The sequence below is a fragment of the Perognathus longimembris genome, chromosome 28 (assembly GCF_023159225.1).
Source record: "Perognathus longimembris pacificus isolate PPM17 chromosome 28, ASM2315922v1, whole genome shotgun sequence".
Taxonomy (NCBI): Eukaryota; Metazoa; Chordata; class Mammalia; order Rodentia; family Heteromyidae; genus Perognathus; species Perognathus longimembris.
The window spans coordinates 72,107,161-72,129,441 of NC_063188.1; the positions used below are offsets into that span (position 1 = coordinate 72,107,161).

Here is a 22,281-nt window from a genome sequence, read left to right on the forward strand (position 1 = left end):
TTCAGGACTCACTTGAGCTGCATTTCAATGTTAAGACTGTGTAAGAAGTTTCCTCCAAAGGCTAAGCAGTCCACAGGGGTCAACACAGCATGGATCCATCCTGAAGTAGAACAAGGCAAAATGATAGCTGGCAGAGGGGTTTCTCTTCCTCTGATAGACCTCACTGCCTGCCTAGCTCAACCTTAACACCTTAAGGTTTATCTACTTTTAAGTTCTTTTACTATGTCAACACCCAAACTGGCCTGAACTGAAACAACTTATTAATAAATGTCTACTTCCTAATTCTCTAATTCACAAATCCTTTTGTTGTCTTAATTGTCTTATCTATTATCTCTATGGAAAACTTGTCATAATTATTCCTTCTAACTTTACCCTGAGCAACACAAAAAGAGTAATTGTGCAGGACAGATTTTGCTGTTTTCTGCATAAACATCTACTTCACATGTTGGTTGTAAAGCACGGAACCAACTAAAATGCAATGTGTTCCACTTTCCCTTTACTTCCTTTAGCAATTTTATTTTTACCCCTTAAATCTCACATATAATCATCTCCATCCGTGTCCTACTAATCCCTTGGTTGCAATCCTTCACTATCTCTTACTTTGCTACTTTTAGAGCCTTCCAAACTGGTTTATCTACTTAGGTGTTTTCTAGGTGTGGTCTAGGGGAATCCTGGGCACTCCGAGACTCTTTCAGAGAACATGAGAAGCCAAAACCTTTGTCTCAAAGGGATAATTATTAATACCAGTAAACCATGATTACTGTATCTATGAATGCTAATAAACAGAGCAATCACTAAAAACTAACTATAGCAAAGCCAGGTATGGTGGTTTGCACCTATAATCTCAGCTACTTGTGAGGTAGAAATAAGGGGTCACAAATTTGAGACCAGACTAGGCAAAGTTGGTAGAACCCTATCTTCAAAATAAATTAAAGGACTTGAGGTGTAGCTCAAGTAATACTTGTTTGTCTAGCAAGTATAAGGCTCTGTATTCAATCTTCACTACCGAAGGGGGAAGGGGAACTACAGCAAACAAAAAGTAGCTATAACAAACCACTAAAATCCCTGTCCAAACGTTGAACCTAAAATATTCATATGAAAATCAAAGGGTCCAGAATGAAGTAACCTTGAAAACAATTGCAAATTTCAAAATTACATGTGTATGGAAAGGAAAACATGACATAACAAAAAAAACATAGATCACTATAATAGAATTTAAGAACCATACATTTATAGTCAGTTGACTTTTCTTTAAAAGAGGTGTTAAAAAAAATTCAACAGGGGGGCTGGGGATTCAGCTCAGCGGAAGAGCGCCTGCCTGGCGAGCACAAGGCCCGGAGTTTGGTCCTCAGCTCAGGGAAAAAAAAAAAAAATTCAACAGGGAAAGAGTAATCTTTTCAAATATTCTGAGACATGCAAAAGAATAATACTATAACTTTACCTCACACCACATGTGAGAACTAACTAAAAATGGTTAAGAACTAAACCTAAGCTAATATGGTGGTACACAACTATAATCCCTTTCCTCAGGAGGATGAGGCAAGAAGGAGGATTGTGAGTTCAAGGTCAGTTTAGGCTAATTAGCCTAAGCACAGCCTGGGTTACAAAGTAAGACTCTGACTCAAACAAAAAACTAAAACTGCAAAATATTAAGAAAAGAACAAGCACAGGGGGTGGGAATATGGCCTGGTGGTAGAGTGCTTGCCTCGTATACATGAAATACTAGGTTTGATTCTTCAACACCACATATACAGAAAATGGCCAGAAGTGGCGCCTGTGGCTCAAGTGGTAGAATGCTATCCTTGACTGAAAAGAAGCCAGGAACAGTGCTCGGGCCTTGAGTTCAAGCCCCAGGACTGGCAAAAAACAAAAACAACAAAACCAAGCACAAATGTGTCTTTATGACCCTACACTAAGCAATACTTAAACAGACACCAATAACATAAGAAAAATTCATAACTTTCGTGCTTTGTAGTATACTATCGAGACTACCCCAAGATTGAGAGAAAATATTTTCAATCACATATAGTCATTAAGAAAAGCACAGGGCTGGTGATATGGCCTAGTGGCAAGAGTGCCTGCCTCATACACATGAGGCCCTAGGTTCGATTCCCCAGCACCACATATACAGAAAATGGCCAGAAGTGGCGCTGTGGCTCATGTGGCAGAGTGCTAGCCTTGAGCGGGAAGAAGCCAGGGACAGTGCTCAGGCCCTGAGTCCAAGGCCCAGGACTGGCCAAAAAAAAAAAAACAAAAAAAAAAAAAAAAAAAAAAAGCACAAATCAAAACCTCAGATACCACTTTACACTCAGTAGGACAGCTAACAATAACAAATGTTGGATAAGATATATAAAAATCCGAATTGATATGCACTGCTTTCAGGATTGTAAAATAATGTATGTGGCTATTTTAGAAATAGTTTGGCAATTCCTCAAGAAGGTAAACCAGAGTTATGACTCAAGAAATCTCCTATGTACATACCCAGGAGAACTGAAAACGGAAGTTGAGCATCCCTTATCTGAAATGCTTGAGACCAGAAATATTTACGATTTCAAGGTGTTTTGGACTTTGGGATAATGACACGTACACAATAATTTATCTTCAGGACAAGCCTCAAGTCTAAACATGAAATTCATTTATGATTCACACAAACCAGATACACATAGCTCAAGAAAACTGTATTTTTTTTTTTGCAGTGCTAGGGATTGAATTTACAATTGAACCATGCCTCCAGCACTTTTGTGTTTTGTTAGTATGTTGTGCTTTTAGGTTTGGCTAGTGAGACTACGATCTTCTTACCCACACCTTCCTGTACAGCTGGGATTAGAGATAGGAGTCTCACTTTTTTGCCTGGGCTGCTTTCAAACTGTGATCCTCCTATGTGTGCCTCACAAACAGCCAGGACTACTAACATGAACCACCACCCTGGTCTGCACCTATGTTTTGATCACAAACCATCATATTAGATTAGATGTGAAACTTTCCACTTGTGGCATCACTTTGGTGCTCAAAAGTTTCAGATTTTAGATAATGTAAGGTTTTCATATTAGGGGTGCTCAACCAGTTAGGTTGAAACAGCAACTTGTACATGAATGTTCACAGCAACACTATTCACAATAGCCAAAAAGCAGAAACAAATAAAATGGTTATCAGCTGATGAGTAGAAAAACAAATACTCTCTTTTTTGGTTGGTTGTGGGGCTTGAACTCTAGGCCTGGGTGCTGTCCCAGATTTTTTTCGCTCAAGGCCAGTACTCCAATACTTTGAGTCCCTACTCCACTTCCAGTTTTCTAGTGGCTAACTGGAGGTAAGCCTCTCACGAATTTTCCTGCCAGAGCTAGCTTAGAACCATAAGCCTCAGACCTCAGCCTCCGAGTAGCTAGGATTACAAACATGAGCCACCAGCATACAGCCAAGAAATATTCTTGAGAGCTCGAAATATAGTAAAGCAAAGATGGAAGGAAGCTAGAAACAAAAGACAACATATTACAAGATTCCATTTACATGAAATGTCCAAAAGAGGCAAACTCATATACAAAGAAAAATATACAAAGAGATGCTTGGGTCTAGTAAGGGGGATGAAAGAAGTAACTGCTAATGGAGCCAAAATTTCTTTTCAAGAAATTACTTTGTGAGCATTACCTGAATAAGATAGCAATGGTTGCATGCATGACCTTGTAAATGTACTAGAACAACCCTTTAGCCAAGTGCTAGTGGCACATGCCTGTAATCCCAACCACTTAGGCAGCTGAGATTTAAAGCCTGTTCAGGTAGAAAAGTCTAAGAGACTCCATCTGAAATTAACCAGCAAAAAAAAAGCCAGGCTGAAAGTGTGGTTCATGTGGTTGAGCACCAGCTAAAAGCAAGAAAGCCAAATGAGTGTGAGGCCTCAAATTCAAGCCCTAGTACCAGAAGGGAAAAGAAAACATTATTTTTGTGCTAGTACTAGGTTTGAACTCAAGGACAGATAGCTCTTGCTTTGCTATTTTTGCTCCCAAATAGATGCTGCTCCACCATTTGATTTTTGCTGGTTAATTGAAAGTAAGAATCTGTCACAGGGGCTGGGGATATGGCCTAGTGGCAAGAGAGCTTGCCTCCCATACATGAAGCCCTAGGTTCAATTCCCCAGCACCACATATACAGAAAATGGCCAGAATTGGCGCTGTTGCTCAAGTGGCAGAGTGCTAGCCTTGAGCAAAAAGAAGCCAGGGACAGTGCTCAGGCCCTGAGTCCAAGGCCCAGGACTGGCAAAAAAAAAAAAAAAAGAATCTGTCACAGGCTTTTATGCCTTGGCTGACTTTAAACTTCAATCCTCACGAACAGCTAGGATTATAGATGTGAGCCACCATCACTCGGCTGGAAAAAAAATTTAAGTGGTCAGTTTTATGGTATGTGAATTATAACTCAACTTTTTTTCAAAAGCACATTTAACCCAATGAAAATGAAAATGTCACCACATTTGTCTGATAGGAAATCAGTGCAGAATAGGAAATTTATAGTGCTAAGTGTTCATAAATATAAAAGAAGCAAGTATGAAATTAATAATCTAATCTCCCAGTTCAAGACTAGAAAGAGAGCAAAATAAACCCAAAACAAGTGGAAGGAAAAATAAAAATACAAACAGAAATCAGTAACGCTGAAAACAAAAAAGTATTCCTAAAAGATTAATAATGGCTAGGAGCATGGCATAAGTAAACCGCCTGTCTGAAGGCAATCCTTAAAACTACCCCCTCCTAAAAAATAAATAAAACTGACCAATCTCTAGCAAGACTGACAATAAAAGAGAACCACAAGTAACTAATCACAGGAATGAAACAGAAGATATCACTGGAGACCCAGAAAACACCAAAGGAATAATAAGGAAGTACTATATATAGCCATAAAATTTTAGGAAAAAAATTTTATAGCACTGGGGTTTGAACTCAGGGCTTGGAGGAAGCTAGGCAGGTGCTCTACTGCTAAGCCATGCCTTCCAGCCCTTTTTCCCACTAGTTGAAGAGAGTCTCACTCTTGTCTGGCCAGGTGACTAGACCACAATCTTCCTATTTTATGCTTCTTTGCCATAGCTAGGACAGCAGGAATGAGCCACCACCCAACTTCTTCTGCTGAGGAGTCTAGAGAATATATTGCCTGGATTGGTCTGCAACTGTGATCCTCCTGATCTCAGCCTCCCGTGTACCTGGGATGACAGGCACAACACCAACATGACTACCTGTCAGGAAGTCTTAGAATCTTTTGACCAGGCTAGCCTTGAACTCCCAACTACAGCCTCTGAAGTAGCTAGAATTGTAGCCATGAGCCACTGGCATTCAGCTTAAGGAAAAACAAATTGAGATAGGGTGTCACAATGTTGCCCTGCCTGGTTAGTCTACAACTCATGAGGCTCAAGCAATCTTCTCACCTGGCCTCATGAACAGCTGCAACTGCAGGTGTGTGTCCCCATATTCCATTTATACACATAGATAAAATACAGCTATGGGTGTAACTATGGTAAAACATGTGCCAAGTATGTGTGAGACCCTGGGTACAATATCAAGCACTGTAAAATTAGATAAAACAGACCAATTCCTTGAAAGGGTAGACCTCCATATCCAATATAAAATAGATGGTGTTAGCCTTTAAACTTCCCTCAAAAGAAAATCTTTAGATCCATGTGATTTCACTAACAATTATTTTGTTTTTTTCATTTGACAGTTTTTTTTTGTTGTTTTTTTTTTGGCCAGTCCTGGGCCTTGGACTCAGGGCCTGAGCACTGTCCCTGGCTTCTTCCCGCTCAAGGCTAGCACTCTGCCACTTGAGCCACAGCGCCGCTTCTGGCCGTTTTCTGTATATGTGATGCTGGGGAATCGAACCTAGGGCCTCGTGTATCCGAGGCAGGCACTCTTGCCTGCTATATCCCCAGGCTATATCCCCAGCCCAATTATTTTGTTTTTTGAGATGAGGGTCTCACTATGTTTCCCCATCTGGCCATAAACTTGCAATCCTCTTGCCTCAGCCTCCCCAATAGCTGGAATTACAATGTGTACCAGTGCCCAGTTTCACTAGAGAATTCTCCTAAGCATTTCAAGAAAATTTAACATTAATTCAGATTAAATCGAAGACCGCACACATACATACAACATACATACACAAACACCTGCTCTGTGGTCATAACTGTAGTAAGTATCAAGGAATCATAAAATATTTATGTATTTTTTGCCCTTAAGAGAGAAACACTTTGTTTATGACAGACTCATGAACCCAGTAAAAATGTTAACTCTCTCACAACAAGTGTTTGTTTTTCAAAAGACACATACTCAGACTCCACACCAGACCTATGAATTCTAACAGTGAAGCTCAGCATGTATTAAGAAAAAAAATGCCTCATTCTTACTCTAGATCAGTTTCCCATTACTATCCCTAGAATTGTGGGGCTAAGAGTCCAGTTCTTGATCTATACAACCACTGCAGCTTCCTCCTGCTCTCCAATCTGCATCTTCCTTAAGATCCCATGCTAACCAACAGACACCATATTATTTTTCTTGAGATCTAGTTTTCAGCTTTCAGCTGAAAGGAGATACCTACATAGATACATGATGGCTAGGAGTGTGGCTCAGGTGGTAGACTGTCTGCCTAGCAGGCTTCAGGGCCCGAATTCAAACATCATTACCACCAAAATAAAATTATAGGAAGAAGTTCCCTTCTTTCCACCCACCCAAGTCTCCCCACCCCCAGCAAAGCCCAGGAAGACCTGTAGGAATGAAAAGTGTTTGTCCTTGCTTCACACAACATTTGTAGCACTTTTCCACTTGGTCACCAAAGAACATCTCATTCTGATTAGAGGAGCTGCTCCAGCACTCAAAGAGAGTCAGATTAACCTTTGTTGGGCGGATCAGGTAGAAGATCTTCTCACCCTGAAATAAAAAAGAAACTTAAGTGCCCAAAATATCAAGGGTTTCAACAGAAGTTATTCAGCAGGGTTCTTAAAGGCCTATTCACTTTCCCATGCTCCACATCCAGGCCACAATTCTTTCTTAAACCTATAATCATTTTTATGACTGTATTCCCTTTGTACAACTAAATAAAAAATAGTCATTCTCATGTAAATTTGGAAAACTTCAATAGTTTTTTGCATTGGCACTTTTATATTTCTATAAATTTGACAAAAGCAATTTGGAAGGGACATTTCTAACAAAATTGTTCAAGTTAGGGCAAATGCACACCAAATACTATTTTAGATACACCGCGAAATGAAAAATGGTCCTATGGATGAGCAGATCAATACTACTAGCCCTAGGAAAATTTAAGGCCACAATACTGATGAAGAAAATTGAATTTGCTTTTAAGTGCCACTTACAGCGTATTCTTCTCACACCTGAAATCAAAGCTAATAAAAGTTTAAAAGTTCAGTAATCATCCAAGGATGTGTAGAAGATTATATGTTAGATGATTAATCATTAGAAGAACATTTTATTTTCTAATTGTATTTTGAATGGATAATCAACAAACAGATAATTTGACAAAAAAAAATCCACTAGCACAATACTTCTTAGCTTGATAATTTAGTCAGTATTTCATAACAACAAATTCCAACATAGATAATGAACAACATGAGATACCTTAGTACCACATAAAAAGAAAAAGCTGTAAGTGGCACCGTGGCTCAAGTAGTAAAGTGCTAGCCTTGAGCACAGAGAGGCTAAGGGACAATGCCTAGGTCCTGAGTTCAAGCCCCAGGACTGACAAGAAAAAAAGAAAATGAACAACATGGACTAGAGGCTCTTGCTCAAGTGGCAGAGCAAATTGCATGGGCAAGCGCAAATCTGAGTTCAAGCTCCAGCCTTTTTTTACATCCCCCAAAAGCAAACAAAAGGGCTGGGAACATGGCTTAGTGGTAGAGTGCTTGCCTAGCATATATGAAGCCCTGTGTTCAATTCCTCGGTACCATATAGACAGAAAAAGGCAGAAGTGGCACTGTGGCTCAAGTGGTATAGTACTGGCCTTGAGCAAAAGAAGCTCAGGGACAGTGCCCAGGCCCTGAGTTGAAGCTGCAGGACTGGGGGAAAAAAAAACATTACTAGAAATATTTGCTATACAACTGGAGAGATTTGACAGCTTTATAATAGGATCAGTTAACAGTGTTGTATCATTATCATCTTCTTGATTTTGGAAAACTGAATTGCATTTACAGAAAAGAATATCTTTGTTTTTGACGGAGAGACAGTAGAGACCAAGTCTGTGAACACTGTATATGTGCTTGATACATTGTATATTGCATATGGGTCTACCTGACCTAGACAAGGGATGGAAAAACAGGTTGTAAGATATCACAAGAAATGTACACACTGCCCTACTATGTAACTGCACCCTCTTTGCACAACACCTTGTAAAAAAATTTTTATGTTCAATTAATAATAAAAAAATTAAAAAAAAGAAAAGAATATCTTTGTTTTTAAGAACTGTACAATGCATTACTAGAAATAAGGAGATACTATGAAATCACTCTCAAATATTTCAAAAAATAACTATTTACTTCTGTATATTTATTTTTTTTGCCAGTCCTGGGGCTTGAACTCAGGGCCTGGGCACTGTCCCTGGCTTCCTTTTGCTCAAGGCTAGCACACTACCACTTGAGCTACAGTGCCACTTCTGGCTTTTTCTGTTTACGTGGTACTGAGGAATCGAACCCAGGACTTCATGCATGCCAAGCAAGCACTCTACCACTTAGCCACATTCCTAGCCCCACTTGCTTATTTTAGAGAGAGAGAAAATATAATAAAATGTAATGTCAAAAATCCAGGTGAAGGACACACATTTTTTTTCCTTTTTTGTAATTCTTCTATGAAAATTCAATTATTTAAAATTTAAAGTTCTGGCTCTTGCCAAGCCAGGAGGCTGAGATCTGACGACTGGGGTTCCAAGCCAGCCGAGGCAGGAATGTCAGTGAGACTCTATTTCCCAATAATCACCCCCAAACCAGAAGTGAAGCTGTAGCTCAAAGTGGTAGTGTGCTAGCCTTGAACACAAAAGCTCAAGGACAGCTCCCAGGTCCTCAGTCCAAGATTCATGACCAACAAAAAATACAATAAAAATAAAAGAAGTGTTAAGTATAATATTTTCATAACAGCATTTTTACAACTAGCTGAAGATGTGTGGTCTTTTAAGAAACAGCTAATAGAGGTCTGGGAATTTGGCTTAGCTGTAGAGTGCTTGCCTAGCATGCATGAAGCCCTGGGTTCGACTCCTCAGCACCACATAAACAGAAAAAGACGGAAGTGGCGCTGTGGCTCAAGAGATAGAGTGCTAGCCTTGAGCAAAAGAAGCCAAGGGACAGTGCTCAGGCTCTGGGTCCAAGCCAAGCCCCCAGACTGGCAAAAAGACGGGAAGGGAGAGGAAGGGAGAGGAAGGGAGGGGAGGGGAGGGGAGGGGAGGGGAGGGGAGGGGAGGGGAGGGGAGGGGAGGGGAGGGGAGGGGAGGGGAGGGAACAGCCATAGAGAGAACAAGGAAAGGGGTGACTTTGTCCAAAAAGACATCCTTTACCTGACTTATATAACTATAACCCTTCTGTAATCACCTTTATAATAACAACAAAAATTCTTTTTAAAGAAACAATTATAATCAAAATTTTCTTCTCCTTCCTTGGCACTTCTGATTTTAAAAAAAAGCTAAGTAGTAATAACTATGTTGAAAACAACCAAAATTATGTTTTCCAGAGTGCAAAAATCTTTTAAGAAATGGATAATACTGCCAGGCGCTGGTGGCTCACACCTGTAATCCTAGCTACTCAAGAGGCTGCAATCTGAGGATCGTGGTTCAAAGCCAACCTATGCACCAAACTCTGTGACTCTTATCTCTAGGCTAACCACTCAAAAACCAGAAGTGGCACTATGGCTCAAAGTGCACTAGCCTTGAACTGAAGAGCTCAGGGACAGCAATCAGGCCCAGAGTTCAAGTGCCATGACTGACCAAAAAAAAAAAAAAAGAAAGAAATGGATAATGTCCAATACCCTAATTATAAAATAATAATAACTAAAACAAAAACGGTAAGAATTATGGCTTAAAAAAGACTTCTCATATGGGCTGGGAATATGGCCCAGTGGTAAAGTGATTACCTCGTATACATGAAGCCCTGGGTTCGATTCCTCAGCACCACATATATAGAAAATAGCCAGAAGTGGCGCTGTGGCTCAAGTGGCAGAGTGCTAGCCTTGAGCAAAAAAGAAGCCAAGGACAGTGGCTCAGGCCCTGAGTTCAAGCCCAGGACTGGCAAAAAAAAAAAAAAAAAACTTCTCATGTATGTTCTATTTTTTTCTGAAGTGGCAGTTAAATGACCCTATATACAACTGTCAACACTATACAGAAATAGAGGCATCTCATGATGTATAACTAATATCTCAATTAAGTTGATAGGAAGAACATTTTGTCATGTTAAGGAGATATCAGAAAAATCTAAGATATATGCAGTTAATATGAAATGTTGTATTAAACATCAAAACCATAGAGACAGGCTATCGTCAATGTATCTGACACATCTAACAAGATACAGTGATAAGAGTTAATTATGTGTAACTGTAACACAAATAGAATCTGGGAGGCAGATGGTCCTGAGCAACCTATTCTGTGCTCTGACACAAACAGAGAGAACCATGGTCTGGCTGCTTCTAGCAGTCATATCCATTCCTACCTTAAGCACATGGTACCAGACTGAGGTGCCACCAAAGTCAATGTGGAAATCAGTATAGCTATCACGCACACTCATAAGACAATATTTCTGCACATTAGGTCTCTCAAAGATACAGTCTTCCGGCCACAAGTTTTCAACCCACGACAGCTTGCGAACAATCTTTGGTGTCTCCACAAGGTTGGAAAGCCTAGCAAGAAAGAAGTAGAGGACAAATGTCAGCTAACAGAGAATTGACGCCTCAATAAAAAATACCCTCTATCTCAGTGACAATCAGATAAGACAGAACAAGGTTTCTCCACAGAGGCATATGGGACACTTGTTTCTGTAAGACTAGTCAGCATCTTTACTCCATTCAGTCCCCAAACTCCCAACTCCCAGCTACACAGCTTTTCCCAATAGAAGGTTGTCATTTCCTCTAAGAAATGTTATACTCCTGCCCCACACTAACCCCTACTGCACCCATCTATTAACACAGCAGTTAGTTTACAGCTTTTCCCAATAGAAGGTTGTCATTTCCTCTAAGAAATGTTATACTCCTGCCCCACACTAACCCCTACTGCACCCATCTATTAACACAGCAGTTAGTTTATAAGTTACTGTATCATTCATCTCATAGTGACTTGTTTATGAGGAACTATGGAGAAGCTTCTCTGGATTCAGTTCTATGGAAATCAGTGTTTCTCTGAAACATCTGGTTATATTTATTCTTATACAAATCTAAAATGCTACCACAATGTATTTTCTCCATTCTTCCAATCTTCAGAGAATTCAATAAAACACTCCAACTATCCATATATTCATACATGTATTTTATGTGCACAGTAACTACCAGATAAATCCTTATTGTCCCCACTTTTATTTTCATTTTGTCTAATTGTCTCTTTTTCTCCCATTCCAGCATCTCCATAAGTTACCTCAAATAGTCTCTCAGGATGAGGTGAAGCATAGTTTTTAATTACCTTTTAGTTGTTGAAGTTCTGCATCTTAGAAATAACCATAAGGATATCAGTATTGTACTACAATTAGATAAGATGTTACCTAAATGATAACTGTGGAAAATTGGCTTAAGAGTACACAGAATCTTCCTATACACTGTTTTGTAACTTCCTGTGACTCTATAATTATTTCAAAGTTAAAAGTGTAAACTATCAGGTCATAAGCTTCTTAAGGGCAAAAATACATAAATATTTTATGATTCCTTGATACTTACTACAGTTATGACCACAGAGCAGGTGTTTGTGTATGTATGTTGTATGTATGTGTGCAATCTTGAATGTAAGAAATTCTCAAGGGCTGGGGATATAGCCTAGTGGCAAGAGTGCCTGCCTCGGATACACGAGGCCCTAGGTTCGATTCCCCAGCACCACATATACAGAAAACGGCCAGAAGCGGCGCTGTGGCTCAAGTGGCGGAGTGCTAGCCTTGAGCGGGAAGAAGCCAGGGACAGTGCTCAGGCCCTGAGTCCAAGGCCCAGGACTGGCCAAAAAAAAAAAAATTTAAAAAAAAAAAAAAAAAAAAAAAAAAGAAATTCTCAAAAACAAAGGGAATTTTAGTGAATCTATTTCTAGGGACAGAAGAGTTGTCCTAGCAGTTTGACAGTGACCATGGCACTATCTAAATACCAGAAAAAATATTTTCTAAAAAGCTGTCTTAAGTCTTAAAAGGAGACAAAAATAGATAATGTAATCTGTCCAATGTTATATACTAGAGGAGAAATATGACTCAATTGTTATATTAGTAGGTACCCTAGAAAGTATAAGCCAGTTTCTCATCCCGTACGAAGAAACCACCAGGGGGAAAAAAAGGAGAACAAAACATATATTAAGTAGACGGGCATAGTGACTCATGCCTGCAATCTCATCTATGCAGGAGGTAGAGAACAGAAGGATTATAGCTGGAGGGACAGCCTGAGCCAAAAGTTAGTGAGACTTCATCTTAACAGTCAGGCATTGTTGTACATGCCTGTTATTGTAGCTATGGAGGAAAAAAGGAAGCCTCATTCAAAAACATTAAGAGTCTATGTGAAAAGTAAAGCATAAAAGGGCAAGAGGCATAACACAAATAAGTAGTCGAGCATCTGCCTGCCTAACAAATATGAAGCCCCTAGTTCAAACCACAGTACCACCCTTCCCCCCCAAAATACATATACTCACTTTATCAATCACATGTCCAGAAACTTTCTTAAGCTTGTTATCCCTACTTCCTACCTGGTATCAGAGAATTCCAAACTAATGACATTGAGGACTTTCTCTCTCTTTCCGCTGTAATAATATTTCACAAAATCACCAAGTTTCATCTTGCAGTCAGCTTGACGGGTTACATCAATCACATCAATCTCTTTGTCAGAACCTAAAATAAAGAGATGGGTTCTGGACTGGGAAAGAATGAGGGAAGGGGTGACACTGTCCCAAAAGAAATGCACTCATCTGACTTGTGAAACTATAACCCCTCTGTACATCACCTTTAGAATGACAATAAAAAACATTTTTAAAAAGAGGTGGTCTGTGGGCTGGGAATATAGCCTAGTGGTCAAGTGCTTATCTTGTATAAATGAAGCCCTGGGTTCGATTCCTCAGCACCACATATATATAGAAAAAGCCAGAAGTGGCACTGTGGCTCAAGTGGCAGAGTGCTAGCCTTGAGCAAAAAGAAGCCAGGGACAGTGCTCAGGCCCTGAGTTCAAGCCTCAGGACTGGCAACAAAAACAAAAACAAACAAACAAAAAGAGATGGTCTGTACCAAGTAGTGTCACAAATGTGAGACTTTCTTCTCCCTTCACTAGTCTCTTAGAATGACTTCATACTCAAAATTGCTATCCACAGGTACTTCATCTGCATGTGTTCGCGAAGAGGGTAAGAAATACATTATACTGGGGCTGGGAATATGGCTTAGTGGTAGAATGCTTGTCTAGCATGCATGAAGCCCTGGATTTGATTCCTCAGTACCACATAAACAGAAAAAGCCCGAAGTGGTGCTGTAGCTCAAGTAAGTGGTAGAGTGCTAGCCTAGAAATAAAGAAGCTCAGGGACAGTGCCTATGCTCTGAGTTTATGCTCTGAGTTCAAGCCCTAGGAATGGCAAAAAAGTAAATACATTATACTCTCCACAGACCACTATGGGAGGTCTTGACCTGCCAAGGCTATGAAAACTATCTGACACAAAGATTCACATAGTACAATCCACCAGCCTTCCTCATTTTATCTTTACCTGTCTCCTCCAAAGCTCATGCCCATATGACAACTACATGTGAGATTAAGAGCCAAAGACTTTCTTATCTCAACAGACAAAAAATAGACCAGGAACTCTAACTTTCCTCAGGTTAAAAAATATGGTTCAAACTAATTTTGTGTAGTCTATTAAGAGGAGAGAGAAGCCAGGTGTCAATGGCTCATGTCAGCAAACCTAGCTATTCAGAGGGCTGGAATCTGAAGATTGTGGTTCAAATCCAGCTGGGACAGAAAAGTCTATGAGACTTGTATCTTGTATACCAGAAAAAAGCCAGAAGTGAAAGTATGGTTCAGGAGGTAGAGTGCTAACCTTGAGAAAAACACTAAACAATAGCAAAAAGCCCTGAGTCCAAGCTCCAGTGACAACACTTAAAAAAGAGACCAGGATTTTGGCTTTCTTTGTGCCAAAGAATGATTCTGAATGAGGTACTTCACTTCAGATTCTCAAGATGGCTAGAAAGCAAATATGAAAGGCAAAATGGAAGGGAAGACATACAAGTCTTGACAGAGTATGTAATTTGTCACACTTGAGAGAATATATAGCGTAGTATCTTACCAACATAATGTTCCACATCCCTCACAGTGAATGATGGTGAGGGCAGTGTCATCCCCAATCCATCCTTCTTCAAGACCAAAATGGGTACACTGAAGCTATTCTCTTCCAGGAATTCCACAGTCAGTTGGCTTCCAGTAGGCTTCAGAATCACTTCATCTGAGCTGTGTGGAACACAAAGAGAAATCATGAGATTAAGGTTCTTCTCACTAAAGGCATTACTAATGTTGTTTCTCACTTAGGGGGTAGCACTTCCTGTGGAAGTCTTATATGGGCTAACAAATTAATGGCATAACTATGTGCCAGGAAAGAAATCACACATCTAAGACAAGACACAAGGTCACTGGCAGAGGTGATGAATCACCAGTAAACACAGCACTATTATCTGGATAACAAAAAAAAAATCCATCAAAAAACGACTTAGAGACCTGGGATGCTGGTGGCTCATGCCTGTAATCCTAGCTACTCAGGAGGCTGAGATATGAGGATGGTTCGAAGCCAGCCTGGGCAGGGAAGTCCATGAGACACCTATCTCTATCTCCAATTAACAACCAGAAAACCGGAAGCGGCACTGTGGCTCAAATGGTAGAGTGCTAGCCTTGAGCTGAAGAGCTCAGGGACAGTGCCCAGGCCCAGAGTTCAAGCCCCAGTACCGGGGGTGGGGGGGGGGGGGGTGGGAACGATGACCACAGGACAGGACTGCTTATCTTACTTTAAAAAAGAGAGAAAGGATTGATTTAAAAGACAACATTTATAACCACTGTTTTTGCCAGTCCTGGGACTTGAAGCAATGTCTCTGAGCTTCTTTTTCTGCTCAAGGCTAGGAAGCTCTACCACTTGAGCCGCAGCACCACTTCTGGCCTTTTCTGTTTATGTGGTATAGGGGAATCGAATCCAGAGCTTCATGCATGCTAGGCAAGCAATTCTACCACTAAGACACATTCCCAACCCAAACAACCACCTTTTCAACACATGTGCTTATTAGTTAACTACAAAGTAGAAATTTTTTAATAAATCATGCTGGAGAATATACTGACTAAAATGTAGACCGACTAAAATGTAGCTTACTGGCAGATCAATTACTTGGCAGGAAGGACCTAGTTTGAATACTCTAAACAGACTATTTGAAAAGTCTTGTTGAGACAAATATATTAAGCTCAATGTTTTTCTTGCTCTTTATATAGTTATAATCCAAAACTTAAACTGTTAAAAAAAAAAGCTGTATGCCAGTGGCTCAGTCTATTAATCAGGAGGCTGACACCTGAGGATCACAGTTCAAAGCCAGCTTGGGCAGGAAAATCTGTGAAACTCTTATTTCCAACTAATCACCAAAAAGCCAGGAGGAGAGATGTGGCTCAAGTGTTGGAGTGCTAACCTTGAGCAAAACAAAACACCTCTGGCACAGCACCCAGGCAATGAGTTCAAGCCCAAGGACCAATATTAAAAAAAGTAAAACATAAAGCACTAACTGGTGGGCTGGGAATATGGCCTAGTGGTAAAGTGCTTGCCTTGTATACATGAAGCCCTGCATTCGATTCCTCAGCACCACAAATATAAAAAGGCCAGAAGTGGCGCTGTGGCTCAAGTGGTAGAGTGCTAGCCTTGAGAAAAAGAAGCCAGGGACAGTGCTCAGGACCTGAGTCCAAGCCCCAGGACTGGCAAAAAAAGAATAGAGAAAAATACAAGAGTTAGTCTCAATTGCCACTACACTAATAACTAAATTCAACTACATAAAATTAAATGTTTCTGCAAGAAAAGCTGTAAGCAACAGTAACAAAGTTAACAAAGAAATAAAGATGATTATAAATGTATAAAGATTTCATTTTCTTCATAATTATAGTACTGCAAGTAGAAACAGTAAGATTTTAATTTTATTTCAGTGAGGAGACATAAAACCTTACTAATAAATAATGTATTGGTCAGCATATAGAAAAACTGGAATCTCACAAACTATCTGTGGGAATATGACATGGAACAACCACTATGGAAAAAAATGGCAATGTATAAAAGTATTTTAAAAGCACAGCCTCTTTGACCTAACTTGAAAAGTAAATCATGTTATGTATCTGCCACATATGCAAAAATATAAGTACAAAGATACTTCAGTGCTTTTCCTAGTGGCAAAATATTGGAATAAAATTAAACATTCATAAATAGAGGGTTGGTTAATTATTCATGCAATGTAATACTGAATAGCCATGAAAAAGAATGGAAAACAACTATGTATATATAATTTAGGTTTAAAAACAAAAGTAGGGGGCTGGAAATGTGGTTTAGTGGTAGAGTGCTTGCCTAGCATGCATGAAGCCATGGGTTCGATTCTTTAGCAACACATAAACAGAAAAAGCCAGAAGTGGTGGTGTGGCTCAAGAGGAAGAGTTCTAGCCTTGAGCAAGAAGAAGCCAGAGACAATGCTCAGGCCCTGAGTCCCAAGCCCCAGGACTGGCCAAAAAAAAAAACAAAGCTTGGTGCTGGTGGTTCATGCCTATAATCCTAATGACTCAACTCAAGAAAGGCTGAGATCTGAGGATTGGGATTCAAAACCAGCACAGGCAAAAGTCTGAGAAACTCTATCTCCAATTAACCACCAAAAACAACTGAACTGGAGGTGTGACTCAAATGGTAAAGCTCCAGCCATAAGCAAGGAAGCTGAGCAATGATGTGAGGCTTTCATTTCAAGCCCTAGTACCAGCACAAAAGGAAAAATTAAGATGAAGAATACAGTATCTGCTTTTATGTAAAAAAAAAAAAATGAAAGGATCCAGGTTCAATAGCTCACAGCTATAATTTAGCTACAATGAGGTAGAGGTTGGAAAGACTGGTTTCAAGCCAGCCCAAGCAAAAAAAAAAGTCCACACACACAAAAAAAGTCTTTTTGCTGGCACCTGTGGCTTACACCTATATCCTAGCTACTCAGGAGGAAGAGATCTGAGGTTTGGGTTCAAAGCCAGTCCGGGAAGAAAAGTCTATGAGACTCTTATATCCAATTAACCACCGGAAAAATGGAAATAGTGCTGTAGCTCAAGTTGTAGAGCACTAGCCTTGAACTGAAGAGCTCAGCGATAGGGCCTAAACCCAGAGTTCAAGCTCCATCACCACCACCACCAACAAAAAATCTCTTCTTGGTGGTGGTGATGGTGGTGTTTGTTTTTGCTTTTTTTTTTCTTTTTAAGGGGGCAAATGGGGGAACAGAAATGGAGGAAGGAAGTATGAAGAAACACAATCACACTATTCAGTACACAATATGTAGAAAATAAACTACATGGGCAGGGACAGGAGGGGGACACTGGGGGAAAGTGAAGAAATAGGTAACATTGTCCAGAGAAAGAAATGTACCCATTACCTGACACAGGAAATAAGTCCTCTGTATAACACCTTAATGATAATAAAATTATATTTTATTTTTATTTATTTATGTTTGCCAATCCTGGGGCTTGGACGCAGGGCCTGAGCACTCTCCCTGGCTTCCCTTTCTGCTCAAGTCTAGCACTCTTCCTCTTGAGCCACATTGCCACTTCTGGCTTTTTCTGTGTATGGGTGCTGAGGAATTGAACCCAGGGTTTTGTGCCTGCTAGGCAAGCACTCTACCACTAAGCCACATTCCCAGCCTATATACTTTATTTTTAAAAAAAAGTAAAATAAAAATAAAAACTGTCTCTACTAATACAAAGCTGGACTTGATGCTGTACATCTGATATCCCAGCTTAAAGAGAAACATAAATACGAGGATTGAGGTCTAGATTTGCCCGATCACAAAACTGAGACTGTATTTGAAAAATAACTGAAACAAAAAGAACTGGGAATGTGGTTGAAGGGGTATTCTTTTTTTTGTGTGTGTGCCAGTCTTGGGGCTTTAACTTAAGGCCTGGGTGCTGTTTCTGAGACTTCTGCTTACTCTACTACTTGAGCCATAGCTCTATTTTTTTTGGCTTTTTGATGGTTAGAGATAAGAGTCTCACAATCTTTTCTGCTCAGACTGGCTTTGAGTCACAATCCTCAGATCTCAGCCTCCTGAGTCAGTAGGATTACAGGTATGAGGAAGTGGCACACAGCTGAAATTCTAGGATTCTTCCCTGGCAAGAACAAGGTACTGAATTCAAACTGTAGTAGTGTTTAAAAAAACCAACTAGATCAATAGTTGAAGTCTACAGTCCTTGCTACATGAGAAGCAGAGACCACTTTTGCAAAAAAATAAAAGTTCATCAGACTTCATCTTGACCAATGGCTAGTCACAGAATACATACCTACCATTCCAGTTACAGAAGAAGTACTATGGTTGGGAGCAATAATGCACGCCTGTTATCCCCCTGATTTGGGGAAGCACAGTTAGAAGGATCACAATCCATGTTGGCCCAGGCATAAAAGGAAAACCTATCTCAAAAATAACCAGTGTACAATTCACAATAGCCAAAACATGGAAATGACCCAGATGCCCCACTACAGATGAATGGATCCAAAAAAATGTGGTAACTAAACAAAATGGAATACTACATAGCTGTCAGAAATGATAAAATATTGGTATTCTCAGGGAAATGGTCAGAGCTTGAATAATGTTGAGCGAGACAAGCTTAGAACACAGAGAACAAAGGAACATGGTCTCCTTGATATATGACTATTAGTGGGGAGGGGACAGAAGAGACCAGGTCTGCAAAATAACAAATTTCTTTTCTAATGGTATTTCTACAAGTTTGGGTCAGTGACTTTACATTATGTATCTAAAACCAAATAACTACTAAACAAACATAAAAAGGTCTAGGATAGACCTATCAGTGGATCACAATAGTTCAACAGCTATGTACACATGATTATATAAGATGAGGATAAGCAAAAACAACTCCAAGAGAAGGACACAGGGCTGGGAACATGGCCTAGTGGCAAGAGTGCTTGCCTCATATACATGAAGCCCTAGGTTCGATTCCCCAGCACCACATATATAGAAAACAGCCAGAAGTGGCGCTGTGGCTCAAGTGGCAGAGTGCTAGCCTTGAGCAAAAAGAAGCCAGGGACAGTGCTCAGGCCCTAAGTTCAAGGCCCAGGACTGGCCAAAAAAAAAAAAAAAAGAGAGAAGGACACAGGAGGATTCTATTGTTGTCGTTATGTTTAATGTTCTAGGTAAATTTCCTTTGGCGTACCCTACGTGGTTACTGTATATGATTTTGGTACACTGGATATTGTATATATGCTTACCTGAACTAGGGAAGGGGAAAAAAATGAGGTATAATAAATACGACAAGAAATGTACTCACTACCTTATTATGTAACTGCACCCCCTTTGCACATCACTTTGTCAATAAAATTTAATTTTAAAAAATAACAGTGCAGGGGCTGGGAATACGGCCTAGTGGCAAGAGTGCTTGCCTCATATACATGAAGCCCTAGGTTCGATTTCCCAGCACCACATATATAGAAAAGAGCCAGAAGTGGCGCTGTGGCTCAAGTGGCAGAGTGCTAGCCTTGAGCAAAAAGAAGCCAGGGGCAGTGCTCAGGCCCTGAGTCCAAGGCCCAGGACTGGCCATAAAATAAATAAATAAATGAATAAATAAATAAATAAATAGTGCAAAAAGTGATGGCAGAGTGGCTCAAAGTGGTAGAGAACCCTCTTAGCAAGCAAGAGGCCCTGAATTCAAACCTTAGGTATAGCAAAAATAAGAAAAGATAAACAAGCACATATATTTGCATATACAAAAATTATTTTTGAAAGAACGCATATTGTGGTTGACTTTGGAAAAAGGACCTGAGGAGCTTCAGGTGGACAGGAAGGAGTCTTAAAGCAAACAGAACAAAAAAACAAACTTGAAGAAATATTTAATTCCATCACCCAAAGCAAAAGAGGTCCTTATCCATTTTTTTAAGTTGGTCATGGGGCTTGAATTCTAGGCCTGGTCCCTGTCCTTGAGCTCTTCAACTCAATCCATGCTAGTGCTCTACCACTTTGAGCCACAATACCACTTCTAGTTTTCTGGTGGTTAATTGGAGATAAGAGTTTCATGGACTTTCCTGCCAGGGCTGGTTTTGAACTGTGATCCTCAGATCTCAGCTTCCTGAGTAGCAAGGATTACAGGCATGAGACACCAGTGCCTGGCTATCCATTAACTTTTGACTTATCATTTTTGCTCAATTCTTAAATGACTCTATTTCTTTGCTCAATTCTTTTTTTCCCCCAGTCCTGTGGCTTGAACTCAGGGCCTGGGCACTGTCCCTAAGCCTCTCTGGGCACAAGGCGAGTGCTTTACCACCTGAACCCCATTTCCGGCTTTTTCTGTTTATATGGTACTGAGAAATCAAACCAAGGGCTTCATGCATGCTAGGCAAGCATTCTACCACTAAGCCACATACTCAGCCAAACAATGTAGCCCAGGCTGGTCTTGAACTCATGATGCTCCTGCCTCATCTTCCTCATTGATTACCAGCATGCGCCACCATGGCAGGCTCAATTCTTAAATTACTTGATTCTTTTTTAATAAGGCTAGCTTGATAGAAAAGAAGCAATTCTTTGGTCTGAGCATGTGACTCAAATTAGTATTTAACAAGCAAGTACAGGCTCTAAGTTTAAACCTAGTACCACAAAAAAAAACACTTTTTGCTTGAAAAAAATATATAACCATACAATTTTTAAGTTTCTCTTCTCTCCAATAAAAGACTTTTAATTTTACAGATTTTATTTATTTTATTTTATTTTTTGCCAGTCCTGGGCCTTGGACTTAGGGCCTGACCACTGACCCTGGCTTCTTTTTGCTCGAGGCTAGCACTCTGCCACTTGAGCCACAGTGCCCCTTCTGGCCGTTTTCTATATATGTGGTGCTGGGGAATCGAACCCAGGGCTTCATGTATCAAGGCAAGCACTCTGGCCACTAGGCTATATCCCCAGCCCCAATTTTACAGATTTTAAAGAATCTTTCCAGACTTTCAAGGACATAGACAGGGAGAGGGGGCAGTGGGAGGCGCATAAGAAGGAGTAACTGGTAAATATGATCAATGTAATTTTGTTTATGTATGGAATACTATAATAAAAACCTATTGTTTCGTACAATGAACATATGCTGATAAAAAGGCAAAAATTAATCCTTTCTTCTGTTCTAGCATTCCTTAGGTGTATGCAGATATCAGTTCTTTTTTTTTTTTTCTTTTTTTTTGCTCAAGGCTAGCACTCTGCCACTTGAGCCACAACCACTTCTGGCCATTTTCTGTATATGTGGTGCTGGGGAATTGAACCCAGGGCTTCATGTATAAGAGGCAAGCACTCTTGCCACTAGGCCATACCCCCAGCCCCCAGATATTAGTTCTTATTGAATATTGGCTCCCAATATTTTTTACAAGTGAACCATAATATACTCCAAGTAAAACTAAGAAGAATCTCAGCCTCCTAAACCCCTGGTATTGGTATTCATCAGCTCTTTGGGACAGGAGTCCTTACCTCTCAAAAGTCCTACCCCGAAGCTCTCGAATGAACATAGGGCTCCCAGTCTTCACTGGCTTCCCTCTTTGGGCATCTTGCCCTTTTGAAGATCCACGGCGTTTTTTCACTGAGCCAGAAAAAAACATGAGGTCAAGAGTCAGAATGGCCAAGAGCTATGGTTCCAAGAATAAAAAACTTAGTAGATTCTTCTTCTCCTCAAATCTAACAACCCCTGTGGCATCTAGAGTCAATAAGGCCTTCACAGACTCAGCTAAGTTTCCGGTGTGCTAGGCAATCCCTAGAAGTGAAGAAAGTTAAGCTGTGCACTTTTGCCCTTAAAGTGAAACACCTTCTGGCCTGTGAGGCCTGCCTATGCTTTTGCTATTTCCTAAAGAGGGTAATCAAGCTTTCATTGTGTCTCATCTGGGTCACCTTATGAAAAA

At 40.2% G+C, this 22,281-nt stretch overlaps 1 protein-coding gene across 8 annotated transcripts in view; it reads right to left on the bottom strand.

The window, feature by feature from the left end:
• Phf8 (PHD finger protein 8) overlaps positions 1-22,281 on the bottom strand; it is a 120,402-nt gene that overhangs the window by 53,150 nt on the left and 44,971 nt on the right. For all 8 annotated transcript variants that reach the window (XM_048335577.1, XM_048335575.1, XM_048335583.1 and 5 more), the window contains exons 4-9: positions 21,857-21,965; positions 14,446-14,606; positions 12,871-13,012; positions 10,664-10,850; positions 6,731-6,893; positions 13-100 (exon numbers count right to left, since the gene is read on the bottom strand). In XM_048335577.1, coding sequence (XP_048191534.1) covers positions 13-100; positions 6,731-6,893; positions 10,664-10,850; positions 12,871-13,012; positions 14,446-14,606; positions 21,857-21,965 — 850 coding nt within the window. The remainder of the gene's footprint in view (positions 1-12; positions 101-6,730; positions 6,894-10,663; positions 10,851-12,870; positions 13,013-14,445; positions 14,607-21,856; positions 21,966-22,281) is intronic.